Source organism: Pygocentrus nattereri, chromosome 6 (assembly GCF_015220715.1).
Source record: "Pygocentrus nattereri isolate fPygNat1 chromosome 6, fPygNat1.pri, whole genome shotgun sequence".
Classification (NCBI taxonomy): Eukaryota; Metazoa; Chordata; class Actinopteri; order Characiformes; family Serrasalmidae; genus Pygocentrus; species Pygocentrus nattereri.
The window spans coordinates 21,527,205-21,541,352 of NC_051216.1; the positions used below are offsets into that span (position 1 = coordinate 21,527,205).

The 14,148-nt window shown below is 38.0% G+C and overlaps 2 protein-coding genes across 4 annotated transcripts in view; both read right to left on the bottom strand.

The window, feature by feature from the left end:
• osbpl6 (oxysterol binding protein-like 6) overlaps positions 1-5,678 on the bottom strand; it is a 66,432-nt gene extending 60,754 nt beyond the window's left edge. For all 3 annotated transcript variants that reach the window (XM_017692333.2, XM_017692334.2, XM_017692332.2), the window contains exon 1: positions 5,432-5,678. The gene's annotated coding sequence lies outside the window, so the exon portion shown is untranslated. The remainder of the gene's footprint in view (positions 1-5,431) is intronic.
• Positions 5,679-7,531: 1,853 nt separating this feature from the next.
• Positions 7,532-13,727, bottom strand: rbm45 (RNA binding motif protein 45). Its single transcript, XM_017692335.2, has 10 exons — positions 13,197-13,727; positions 12,576-12,698; positions 12,026-12,152; positions 11,795-11,914; positions 11,364-11,540; positions 11,014-11,143; positions 10,355-10,451; positions 9,962-10,125; positions 9,268-9,500; positions 7,532-7,861 (listed from the first exon to the last, which is right to left on the bottom strand). Exons 1-9 carry the CDS (start codon positions 13,464-13,466, stop codon positions 9,308-9,310), a joined length of 1,401 nt encoding a protein of 466 aa, XP_017547824.1. The 5' UTR covers positions 13,467-13,727; the 3' UTR covers positions 7,532-7,861; positions 9,268-9,307.
• Between the last annotated feature and the right edge of the window lie 421 nt (positions 13,728-14,148).

Here is a 14,148-nt window from a genome sequence, read left to right on the forward strand (position 1 = left end):
GGTAGCTAAAACTTCATGTTTGAGTATGACTGCACAATTAGCCTAATTATACATCAACAGACACTGCAGTTTAGTCCAGTGCAATTAGTTAACAAAAAGAAACATAATTAATGCACATGCTTCAGTGGTGTCCTACAGTATTCTTCGGTGGCTCAGATGTTACATAATCACACAGATGACGAGCATATTTGAAGATATTACACATTATTGTGCTGTCACTGGTCTGAAATAATTGATAAAGACTTCTTTAATCACCAAAAACTGTCAGTGCACCTGGTCTCCAAGGTTGGATTTGAGAATAGCTGCTCTAGAGCTGCCAGACTCCCTGTCTGAATGGTATGTGTCACGCTTCTGTAATTGAGCCCAGTACAATGTAATCAATACTACTGTCCTCAGAGAACACTACACATACAACACTGCAGCAGCCACAGTGCACAAGGGAAGATGGAAGCTAAATGGGAAAATGGCTACTTTGCACTCGTATAATTTTAGTTTTCAGGACAGCGTGAGATTAGGCCTACGTGGTGTTGTAAAGAGCAAGGAAAAGTGGTTTAAAAGTGGTGGTTGTTTTTATATAATCACACACAGGTCTACATGTTTAGGGGTTATTCTGCCTCTCTACAAATAACACAAACCACAGTTATTTACCTATGTTCCATTCTTAATACTATGTAATAACTTATTTTGGAAAATTATTAATTCTTACATATTCTGAGTAGAGCATAGAATACTAGAAAAATGGATCAGTGCAATCAGTGCAAAGAGTGTTATGCAGAATTTCAAGGACACATATAAGAACAGAGCTTTAAGAACTGAGTTTCTCAGTCATGATGCATTCATTTACAATTAATAATAATCATTAATACATACTTTTCTGACCACAGTACATTGCTTATCAACTGTATGTTTCAAGACAAAGACAGCATATTTAGTCATATTTCATTGAACGTAGTGCACCATATTATATGAAAATTTGAAAAAAGAAGTAATTATACTGTATTTATGTATTCATAATATATGTACAGATTTTGATAGTATTTTTAATGTTGCTCTACTATATGTTCATATGTACATTCTATATGTTCAAAAACCTGTACAAAGGTAGCCTAAACATGTATTGCATGTGTTTTTGACTTAATTTTCAAAGTTAGACCCAAGTTCTACTTGGACAAAATGTAAAGCTTAGGTTAAATAACAGTGCAGCAACAGCAAAAGGGGCCTACAGACCAGATCTCCACCAACATGTTTAACTTTGGGGACCTTGAGATAGATTGGCTTGCCTTCACACATAAGGTCAAAACTCCTAACCTTCGAAATAACCACAGCTATTTTACCTTTGTGTGTGTTTGTGCATGTGGTAAATGATCTGATACATGGTCTTATGAGTTTAATCTCCCAAAGTCGTACTGTTGTATTTTGTGCCAAAATCTCCATAAACATCAAGAGAAAGAAGAGAAATTTTGAAACTCTTTTTGTCTTTATATATACGTGTCAGAACAACTTTCTTGGTAGTGTAGCCCAAACAGTTCACCAAAAGTCAACATTATCTTCACTTCATTGATGCGTAATTTGTGCACATTCAACAACTTCTGGCTTTTCCTTTCAGCAGTGTTAAGAGAGAAGCAATAAACCTTTTCCATGACTCAGCAGAATTTTACTGCCAATGACAAGGCCTCTGGAGTGACAGGAAAAGCCTCTCCTGTCCACCTCAATTTCCTTCTCATGTCCCTGCATTACCATTGTGAACAACACATGACACAGAAAATGCACTTTCTGCTTGACATCGTGACAGAGAAAAACAGTTATTTTCTATGACCAACCATAAGCTGCATAATGAAGAGATTCATGTATAGTGTAATGATATTTTGAGCGACCATCACTGATGTGAACAATGATCATGCATAGTCATGCGCACAAGCAAAACCCTCTAATTAGGTCTGTCTGTTAGCCTGTCCTTTACAGCCTGACTTATCTAGGGTCATTAAAATGAGCAACGTAGAAAAACAGTCCTGCAAATAAGCCTCACAGAATCTCTGAAAAAGCATGATACACAGACATCAATGTCTATGTGTCTGTTCTACCTGCAAATGCATACTCCACATCAGTGACTTTACCATATATATTCAGAATAATGCATACCATTTCAAACATGCACGTTTCTGATAATGGCAGCTTCCTTATCAAGTCTTCAAAGAACTCGTCCTACTTTTTTTAATCCTCCTAGACCAGGTGTGGGTGTAGGAATGCAATTAAAGCATGGCAAGGTGTCAAATCACTAGATAAGGAAACTTAACCTTCTGACAACAAGCAAAAAAAACAATATGTAACGAAAATGTCACTTTGATGAAATGCACAAAAAATTAATACTGACCTACTTAATGGCAGTACATGTGGAATCTTATTTAGGCTACATTATAAGGAGAAGTGAAATGTCACAGAAATGTCACAGTGGTACAGGAGCTGAGAAAACATTTTGTCAAAACTATAAGCCAACTATTCTACAACAGTGATCCCCTGATCAGCAGGAAGTCATATGACCAGCGGGGCAAAAGATGCAAAAGGTACTCCACACTCCTTTAAAAGTGAGTGATGACATATAGTTAAATTGCAATAATAACAATAATGAAACAATAATTATTGCTTTAGCAATTATTGCTTTAGCAATGCGCAACTATATTGTTATCCAATTTATATTATTCTTTTTATTTATTTATTATTTTTCTGCCAGATATTTGTCCTGTAACTAGTCCCACAGTTTTCGAGATATCGATGCCGTTGCAACTCCAGATTGTCCGGCCTGATTGTGTGACGCGTGCTTGTATACAACTTTTTGATCAGACGCACGGATTCCGAATAGCAGCCGAAAATCTGGGAATTTTTGTCCCATTGAAAATGAATGGGGAGACTGTTGGCAGCTTACCAGACATGATGTCACCATGGCCCCCTCTCTCACACAACATATACAAACTCATGCACGGAGCTCAATGTCTCACCTGCTCCCAGCCTATCTCTCTGCATTACCGCCACACATAATGATTTTTTTTAAGGTGGAACTGCTTTTAAGGTGGGACTTCTTTTAAGATAGCATTGAGTTTATATTGACAATGAATGTGGTGAAAAAGTGCATGATAATCTACTGTATTTCTGCTTGCCCAAACGACACCGTTTCGCATACACTACCCCAGGGCAGCCAGCAAGCATGAATTAACTCTTTAATTCCATCCCTCATTTCTCGCATAGACTTCCATAGTATCCGCAGCGCAACTATCCTGCGGTTCCTTCAGGAAAGGCACGTTTCTAGTTGTTGTTGGAATCCTTCAATACTTTTGTACACACTAAGAGATCAATTTTCCATTATTATTTTTCAAAACTGATAAAAACAGGTAGCAGCAAGTGGGACAATCTGTTAATACATGCTTTTTTAGGGTCAGTAATTAACCAAGCAAACACTTAATAAAACACTTTAATAAATCACTTGTTATATTAAAAAAGTAAAGCTCTAATCTATTTAGGACTAATTGTCACACTGGTATCAAATCTGTAGGAACAAGCTGCTGATAAATGAACATTAAGCAAACGCTTGTGCTCCAAGACCTTGCTAACGGCGATGAGTCATGCATAGCAACAAACCCACCTCATATACAGCTGTGATATTGTGTGTGCATGTATGCGTCCTTTACTACGGAAATCCCTGGATTAAAACATACGTTAACATCCCCCGGCAGTGGGGGAGGGAGGGCCCTGAGTGGCTCACTTAGAATAAGCACACAGCCGGTGACTGAGAGCATTAAGCAGCTTATACACACAGCCAAATGAGTTTGAGATTTCAGTATGATACTGAACTATTGCTGCCTGCTGCCTTCTACAAGATTTTGGCAACATGAGAAGTGTTCAGAAAGCTAAACGTAATAAGAGGAAGTGTTTCAATATAAACAAACCTATCCTACTAGATTCAAACAGTTTCAAATACTATATGTTTGCTAAAAACAGAGCTAAATACAGTGACAAACAGAAACACCAAGAGTTTATTGTTGTATGTAAACCATTACATGTACTGGCAATTCAATACACGTGCAATGTGATTGGTCTCAGCCTGTGTCCACAGCGACAGAAACACTGTCCTGTGTCCCATGGCCTGGCTTACTTTACAGTAGAGTGAACACAGTCTTTACAGAAACTGTAACTTTACACCAACGTATCATCCCTGCAAATGGTCTAATCTGAGGCAGAGCATGGCTTTAATAAGAAATCATTTGCATTGACTACATTAGGACTCTCAATTACAAACAGTCCTCACTGCAATCAAGCAAAGACTGTTTCTAATATGTTTCCATATTAAACAGTAAACACTACAAGTAAGGTTATTCAGTCTGCTATTACCGACAACAGCCCTGAAACACTTCTGAATGAGAAACAGCTTTAAGTGTCATAAGCTGCCCTGTATGTAAACCTCAGACAGATGTAGTTGTTAGCAGGTATGGCTACCTTCAGAGAAAACTCTCAGTCATCTAAAGACAACAGCTACTTTGTGCAGTCTCATCGTAAGCCGTCTAAGTCTTTCACTCTCCTAATGCTAGTGGGGGGAAATAAAACAGTAGCAATTAGTTTTGCTGTCCTTTAATGGGCCAAATACAAACTGAACACATTACAGACAGCTCCTCTTTATTTGCTTTGCTACCTGCAGCCTTAAGATCTGTGACCAATGCTTGAAGGGGCAGTGAACCACTAAACACTTAGGTGTCTCTCAATCCTGTACCATCTCAAGTGTTGCATTAGGAAAGCGTGGAGTCTATATTAAGCCCACTGCAATGTCACTGTTTGACCTTGGTTTTAAGAGGCCAAAAAATGCCACTGGCTGACCAGAGGAGATGTCCACTTCTGGGGTGGTACTCCCAACTAAGGCATGTGCATACAGTAAGGTTATCAGGATGAGGAGCATGTCATTACCCACATTCTGACCACAATGAATAAAAGGTAGATATGTATTTCATGCATCCCACAACACGATCACATCCATGAAAGACAAGTGACGTTACAGATAAATTAGAGAAGACACAGATGGGCAGCAGTAAGAAACACAGGTCACCTACTGCCCAGTTCAATGTTAACGGCCCAGTGAAACGCAACATTCCTAAATAGACTGTAAGTTTAGCACCGCTGCAATACACATCAGCAGAATGGGTTAGTTACTACTGATAAAGCTAAAATAACAATGTACCACTGCTCAGGGTGTAATAAAATGTCCATCTGCCATTCATTCATTCTAATCAGCTTATCAGTAGCCAGAAGACATTGGATGTAGAGCACAGTCAAAAGTAAAAGCACTGGATAAATACGTGTATTTAAAAACAGGCCACAGACAAAAACGAAAGCAAACGTGGTGAAGCAAGCCGCGCATCACACGAGAGCAGAAGAGCTGTTACCTACTGACCGTTAGCTCTATTCACCATCTTCTTGGCGCATAAAAGCGATGCTGCCAGTTCCGGATGCTGTAATTAGAGGCGATCGCTTTCTCTCCTCTGTCAGCAGATATCAGCGTTTCCCCGGTTATTCCCGTTGAGCCGCATCGTTAAACCGGCAACACTGAGTTTTTTCTTTCAAATGAGCTAGATAAAGTGAGCAGTGCGCTGTGTATGGCTGAATTTGAACGCAGCTACAGCGAGCTGCTGCTCGACGCTCCTCCCTGCGGTAAGGATGACTTCAGGGCCGAGTGAAGGCCAGGAGTGGATCATCACTCCAGATCCGAGCGTAAAAAACACGGAGCTGGACCATCTAATCGCGCTCAGTAAATCCAGCCTCATCAGTTCATTTCACATACTTCAAAGGCGTGCTGCTAAAGGGACCGCCCTGTCAGAGGTTCACACATGGTCACTTGTCCTATGCTTGTCCTATGCGAACAGGCTTGTGGTTAATTCGATAAACACATTATATCTGGCTGGTCGAACAAGGGGAAATAATAGCCTTAGACAAATTACTTGCGAGATAATCAGTCAGATCCAGTTTCACTGTACGAGAATTGCGCCTAATTCCATTTTTCTTTAGTGTTCTAACACTTCAATACCGCTGGAAGTGCACAACCTCTTTCCATTAAACAAGGGCAGCGTGTAAGACACAATGTACCACATCTTTCTCAAGCCTAAATATGTTGTTGAAAGGTTAAAAAGGTCTTTTTTTCCCTTGATGCTCACAGATTTTGAGCAGGTTACATGAACACAGCTTTACTAGTAATACTGGGCTTACTGTGAATACTGTGACATATAAAACCAATACTTATACTAACGTTACTCACATTAGTATGTTAGCACAAGTAACAGCTGGATTAATGTTATTTGTATTTATCATGACTGTTCAGAAGAACAGACATGTTTAATCATTGAGGTTATAAATAAATGTATTAGAAATAAATGTATTAACATCAAACATGTCATTGTCAAATTTGTTTCCACATTAACCTACATATATTAATATAAAAAATTAGACACAATTCATCTTCTGAGTTCTTCCCCACAATCATACATAATAATTCACCATTAAAATAATGTACTGTCACAACGTGACATGTTGAAGAATAAGCAACATCATTTAACAAGAGCCAAATGCAAAATCTGGTAAGTTTTTTTTTTTTAATCAAAAACATAATTCCCTGAAATTACAAAGTCTAATTTTGGTATCAGGAAACATGGCATCCAGTTTTTCTACTCCATCACAACTTCAGTGATGCCTGAAACAACCAAAAAACAGGAGTGGGAAATTCTGTTTTTCAGTAAAAGCAAAATCTAATTCAAACTATGGAGGAAGAAAAACTGATTTCTTGACATGAAAAAAAATGTATCTTGTTTAATGACTCAAGTCACGAGTCTGAATGCTCTATGAAAAATGTTCTGCAGCTTCAACAAGATCACCATTCCATATTTACATTAAGCATGGAAGTCCTGAGGGAATTAGTCTTAAAGATATTTCTAAAAACATCTGCATGATGATGAATAAATGAATAGATTCCATTAGAGGAATGGAAGCTCATCAGGGCTAATTCTGAAGGTCTCTGATGTCAGACACAAGCTCTCTCTCATTATGGCTGCACAAACACGGCATCAATCAAACATCATTACATGACAGTTTCAATTACACTGACTGTAAACCATCTGCCACCTGGTGGAGGGCAAGAAGACTTACAGAATATGCTTTATAATCTATCCTGCAAATAAAACTGGTTTAGCTTTCAGGTTAGATTGGCAGCCAGTAATTACATGGTTAAGATATTCAAATTATTGGGTCGTAATTTTACATTTAATTGTAACATTAAATGTAAGTCAATCAATTAAACTAAAACCTAACAGTTGCTAGTTTTACCTTAAAATATAACAATTTCTCCAAGACTATAGCTAGGTAACGGGCAATCCAAAATGAATGAACATAATAGGATAGTCTAACTTTGCTTTCCTTTTAAATCACAATACTATAATATGAAGAAACACTGCTGTTGGAATAATTATTCAAGCAAACAAACAAAATAATCACAGAGAAACACTAATTTGAGTTCACTTGTTTATTAAGAGTAAGACCATCTACAAGAGACATGAATACGGGTCCAACAATGCAACATCGGTGTTCTCCATGTGGGGTCTGTCAAATTAACCTCTGTCTTCAGAGTCCTTAGAGTTAACAACGCACAAAAGAACACAATACATACATACATATATATGGAAAAAGGAATACTGCTTTTAAGGAGACATGGCACTTGTCCCCATAGCAGAAGCATCTCAAATTATGGTATGATAGTCACTGTCCGTAACTATGTGGTCGCGTCATCATAAAAATCCGTCCAGTCATGTCGAGGTCATGGGTCATGTCACTTAAAACTCTGTTGGAACAAAGACATCATAACCAGTTATACAAGAACACCTTCCTGTAGGACCTGCCTTCTGTGTGCATGTGTGTGTGTGTTAATGTTTGTTATTACTTTAAATTTTTCAGCTTGTTCCACTACGCGCTAACAACATTTAGCTCTGAAAAGCTAGTGAATGCATTCATGATTGTAGTTCATGATGAAAATGTACTTTTGTTGTTTCATATTTTATTTCTTTTCTGATTGTAGACACAGGCTCTAGAGTTAGGAGTGATAAACAGAACTGGCAATTGGCAAAAAGGCCCCAAAGACCCAATATATCAAATCACAACTTTTGTTGATTTTCTATGTATAAATAAGTTAACTTATCCTCTACAGGTAACACACTTAAATATGGATTTTTTGCAGACATTCGTGAACAATTTCTATGTATTTGTTGAATTTAACATATTGGAAAAATTACTTTTCAAATAACCTATTTTGATGATTTGTCAACAACAAAACACAATACAGTTACTCTGGGTGTTATTTTGAGTCTTAAAACACCAAGAAAGGAAAAATCTTTTTTTTTTTTTTTATATAGAGTTCTCTCGATTTTTTACTAGATAATGTCTGATTCCCCTGGCAAGCTAGCCCTTTCCTCATCACAGTATACAAATCATGTTCAATAAATGGCTGCTGAATTTTTTTTCTTTTGTTGTTAACTGGGCAGCCCCAAGCTTGAGAGCGCTATTCTTCACCAATCAAAAAACTATGCCTTCCCCATGTTCACAGGTTCCTACATTCTAAGTAATCTGACAAAAACTTAACTAGAGAGCTACAGCTAACCCCACCAGCAAAACTAAGCTGGCAAGCTACCTCATCTGTCTGTCTGCATGTCTAATGTACATTCATCATCCACATGACCATGCTAACAATTTGTTTGTGTGCATGTCCTGGAGCAGTGAACCTTATCTTCTTTAATGTACTGTCACATAATAGCTGGACAAAACTTTTACTAAGCCATGGACACAATACATAGTCTAAAATGTGACCTTACATAATACTCATCTCTTTCTGCTCATGCTGTTTTGTTTATTTCAGCTGGAGTGCTGTAGCAGGCCAAGAACACTGGACAGATGGATGCAAATGATGCGTGTTCATTCAAATACTAGACCACATCCAGACAGTTCTGAGATGATCAGTGTTTTTTTAAAGATTGTTATATTACATTTCGATGTTTTTTTTTCCCATTTGAACTTGGCTGAAAGACAACAAAATTTTTATACTCTGTTCATTATCTAGTAGTATGCAGTCTGTGTCCTGTCTCATTGTTGTGAATACTAATGACATTTGTCATGAGCAAGTTTCTTAGTTGATTGTTATGATACATACATCATAAAAGATTCCCCATAAGAGTCTTACCATGAATTATGACCTACCTTTGATTGGCTATTTGCTGACATGGAGGCATGGAGAGGCTCAGTAGGTTCTCTGCCGTTTGTGGGATTCCTCTTTAGGCGGGTCAGCGAGCATGACCTTCATTTTCACACCATTCACCACTTTCCCATGCAGTGCTGCCATGGCATCACTTGCATGCTTTCGGTCTGCATACTTAACATAGCCAACGTTTCGTCCTGGCACCAGGTACACCTCCAACAGAGAGCCAAAACGACTGCAGCAAAAAATTAATAAATAAATAAATAAATAACAATATAATAATAATAATAATAATAATGATACAACAAGCCGAAACCATTTGTTGGTTCTAACTGATCTGTCGCCCAAGCAGTGGTAAATATACCATTGATAAAGCAAAGGTACACCCTACAGCTTGGAATCAGGACCAGGAAAAGGCACATTCAATGCAGCAGCCTTTATATGCCTCAGAAGCACATTTGAAAAAAAAAGATTTGAAATACCTAGAAATGATTTCTTTGTAACCTTAAGAGCTGGTATGTTAAAAACTGTCTGGCCTTGATCTAACTAAAGATAAATCAAAGGGGCTTTTTTGTTTTACAATGTCAGGGTTGACTATGATACAATAATTGGATACAAGTAGTTTTAATTTTAGCTCAAATTAAATGCATACTGAGTAATCACAATGCTGAAACAAACAGACAAAATGAGACACACCAGAACACATCTTCCAGGATGTCCACTGGCAGTGGTGCAGGGTTGAAGATGACAAATAGCCTCTCTTTGACCACACTGTCAGGAGGAGCCAGTTTCTTATGAGAGGGGAGGGCAACATCCGTCTGCACACGAGGCTTCTGGGGCACTGATGGTGCTGCATAGCCCTACAGGACAAGTTTCATTCAGCTAAATGGAGGGCCTTAAAATTGGAGGTAGCCATCAACAACACACCATTTGGGTCCCTTGAAACCTCAATCAGGAACTACCAGAACAGCACCACAATAGATTCACAAATCTGAAAGCCTACATTGTTGCATTCACTCCAAACAAAACACCTGTTGCAGTGATTCTTGACCAAGGCTTCTGAGGCTTTTTCTTATAATTAGTGCTTACTGCAGTGGTCTTCATTAGCTGAGGTCCAGAGGGGCCATTCCATACCATAGACATCATCTGAGCTGCCACCAACTGCATGGCCATCTTTCCTACTGGGCTGTAGAAAAGGGGTAAAATCCACAATATAAATTGGTCTGAACCTGAACATAATCTTAAATCAGAGGTGCTGTAAATTCAAGTCTGAATAGTATTACACTATGTCCAAAAGTATCCAGACAACTCTTCTATTCAGTCAATTTTAAGGGGCACTGACTGCTGACAAACTCACAATTGCACAACTCACAGAGTATATAATCTCTGCACAAAAGCCCTGCCAACAGAATGGGATGGTCTTGGGTTGCACACATGAGCCTAAAACCATGCTCAGCACCATGGGGTATAGAGCTCCGCAGCACTGGGCTTTGGAGCAGTAAAACTGTGGATGTGGCCGAGTGATGGAGCTCGATCAAATACTTCTGGTACGAAGTTAGAGTGACCCTTCTGATCCTGAACTAAACCAAACAAAATCAACATGTGACCTCACTAATTCTCTTGGACTGAATGTAATCAAATCCTCACAGCAATTTTCACCATCCAGTGTACAGCCTTCCCAGAAGAATGGAGGCTGATGCAAACTTTTGGACACAGTGTAGTTCTGAGCTATATAAAATTCGTCTAACCTGGTCCTGTCCTCTCCATCATCAATGTATGTAACAGACAGTCTGTTACCAGGCGGATATTCAAAACCATTCAGCTTCTCTTTAGCATACACTGCTGAACCTAGATTACTGTATCGAATCATAGCTTGCCCTGTGGATAAAAAAAAGATTGTTAGGTTGCTGTGCCCACAAAAAAAATGATTAAACAATAGTATTTACAAGAACAAACTATTAATAATATTAGGATATGCAATTTCTAATTGAAGAAAATTTCAAAGATATACTCAAATATGAACAGATATGCAGGATATTATTATATCAATGCAATATCAACTGTAGATCTGCCTATCACAAGTGAGAAGCTGAGCTACCTTTGCTGAAACCATATTGGTCTCTCTGCATTTCACAGTAGTCCATCCCAGGAATCAAATCAAACAGGCCAAATACTTGTTCTTGTGTAACGGCTGCTCGTGATGAGACCATCAGGCACCTTGTGATCAAGTCAGAGTTCCACACATCTCCAGGAGTGTAGCTACTGGACTCTGCACCTATAAGATAGCATACCCTCATTTAATACTGACTTCATGCTGTTTGGTTTTATTACCATGGCACCCTTATGCTAGTATACAATTACCAACCTGCTATATATATATATATATATATATATATATATATATATAAACACACACACACACACACACACACACACACACACCTCTCTCTGGCTACAAATAATACATACGTTATACTTCCCAACCCTACAGATAACCATGAAAGGTAAGTAAGTTGAATACATACATACCAAAAGGATAGCCACTTAGGCATGGTTCACTCGCAGCATGATCTGATCTTGAGTTGCCGAAACACTCATTCTCTGCTGATGCATTTTTTGTCCTTGGTTCAGCCAGAATGGCTCTGAATGCTAAGCAGGAAGAAAAATTACATCCAAATGTTTTATACATGCCACGGCACACCCATTACAGCACGGTATGTACAGTGATGTGGAACAGAAGAGAACACTTAAGCCACTTACTTTTATCACAGTTTTCTATTGCAGTAGCAGCCTGGGAGGGTTTGTGATACCTGACGTAACCCAAGCCTTTACTCTCCCCTGTAGTTTTATTTTTTATGATAATAGCATACTCTATATCTCCATAGGCCTGTTGGGGGGGAATAACAGAATCCACCAGAGTGAGAGAACAAAAAATGTGCCACTTCAAGATCTAGAATAAATTCTGTTGATTAATAACTTCATGTAGCCCGCTATGCGTTCTCACTAGTGTAGCTTTACATGTCTTCAGAGATATCTGTTAAGCCATATGAAACCTTTGCTTTTGTGACAAGAAATCTGCAAAATGTGTTAGACATTTCTAGACATTTATATGTACATTTTGTCAAAGTATCCTTAAACCTATCACTTTTGAGATCAATCTTGATGGGAAAACAAAGAAAACTATGTGTAGCGCCTGATGTTATGATGTTACACAAATGTTACATAAACCATTTGAGAGGCATCACGTAATGTGTAAATGCCATCAAATTCTGATAACTGTTTTATGCAAAATCATTTGACTGAACAATACCTTGAAAGTCTCCTTCAGATCCTCCTCAGTGAAGGTTTTTGGAATCATCACAAAGATTCTTGTTAGCTCTTCGTCCTCCACATCTCTATGGCTCCCAGAAGATCTGGACTGGGCAATGAACACCTGTTCATGCAAATTGACAAGAGAAACAGTGAGTACAACCAACCCTTTCATTGGCTTTTTTAATGCTAAATTGTAGATGATTTATCAAATCTATCCAAATCCAACTTTCGCACAGCCACAATTTATGCTGTGAAACTTAAGATAAAATAAGATGGTGCTTTATTAGTCCCACAACGGGGAAATTCTCAGTGTTACAGCAGCAAAGGGACAGCAACGAAAAAAAGAGAAGTAACAGGAAGAGAATTAACAAGCAAGTAATTAACTTTAAGTATTAACATTTTTTTACAGTTTGTTACTTGTTACTGTACAGACAATATATATTAAAACTAAACATAAAAATAAGATAAATATACTCTATCCTTCACAAAGAACAACAAAATAAAGAATTATAAATAAATGTAAAAAAAAGCTAAGATATTTACATTTTAAGGAAATTTTGCCTGAAATTCACATGAAGTTTTGCACATGAGGTACTGTTACATTAGCTAACCTACATACCTTAATGGGTTTGGTTCCTTCAGCGAGGCATCTGCCGTGCATTTCTTCCATGGCAGTGCAAGCCTGAGAGGACTTGGCAAATTTCACAAAGGACACTCCTTTCGACTCTTTAGTCTGTTTGTCTTTCACAACCCATATATCTTGGATTTCACCAAAAGGAGAAAAATGCTCCCTGATTATGTCCTCAGTGATGGATTTACTGGTTACAAGGAACAGTCGACTATTTGGGGGTTCGTCCAGATACGATGAGGGCCTGTTGTAGTCCTCCATATTAAACGGCTTTAGGGCTAGCCTTGCTAGCTAGCACTGTATTTAGCCGACTGACTGCGGTTTGTTCACTCCTCTAACTCCGCAAAATGGAAACCATATAGCTGAAAAAAACAACAAAAAAAACGTATATCTGTCTAATAAAAATAACTGGCGTCTCGTAAACTAGCTAGATAATTCGAAAACACTTGAAATACAAACGCTGAAGCGCAGATGAAGCGAAAAAGCTCACTATGTACAGCTCCTTATCAGAGGCAGTTACAACAGTCTCGCACTTCAAAATAAAAGTTCTCGGTTCGCAAAGGCCAGTTACGAGAGGGGAAAACAAAGTGGAAAAAAACATTTCCTTCTATTATAATAAATTATGCGAAATGTATTGGTGATATGAAATTAATAATGAAAAAGCACTGTTCATGTCTTACGTATTGTTCATCATCCAGTGTTTTCTTAAAAATAAAAGTCTGCTTACTTTGTTGAGTTTCTAAAGTTTTTAAAAGTTTTTAAAGTTTTACCTTTAAGTTTTTATGGCTGTATAATTTTTGTTATTACAAAAAAATATATTCAAAATGTGTTAATGAGTGGTAAGAGAGTACGAGTACTCCACAAATTACTGTTGTTATCAGTATCTTCATACTTCAGGCTTGACTTCCCTCAGTCAACTGCTGGTTGTTGTGTTTCATGGTGG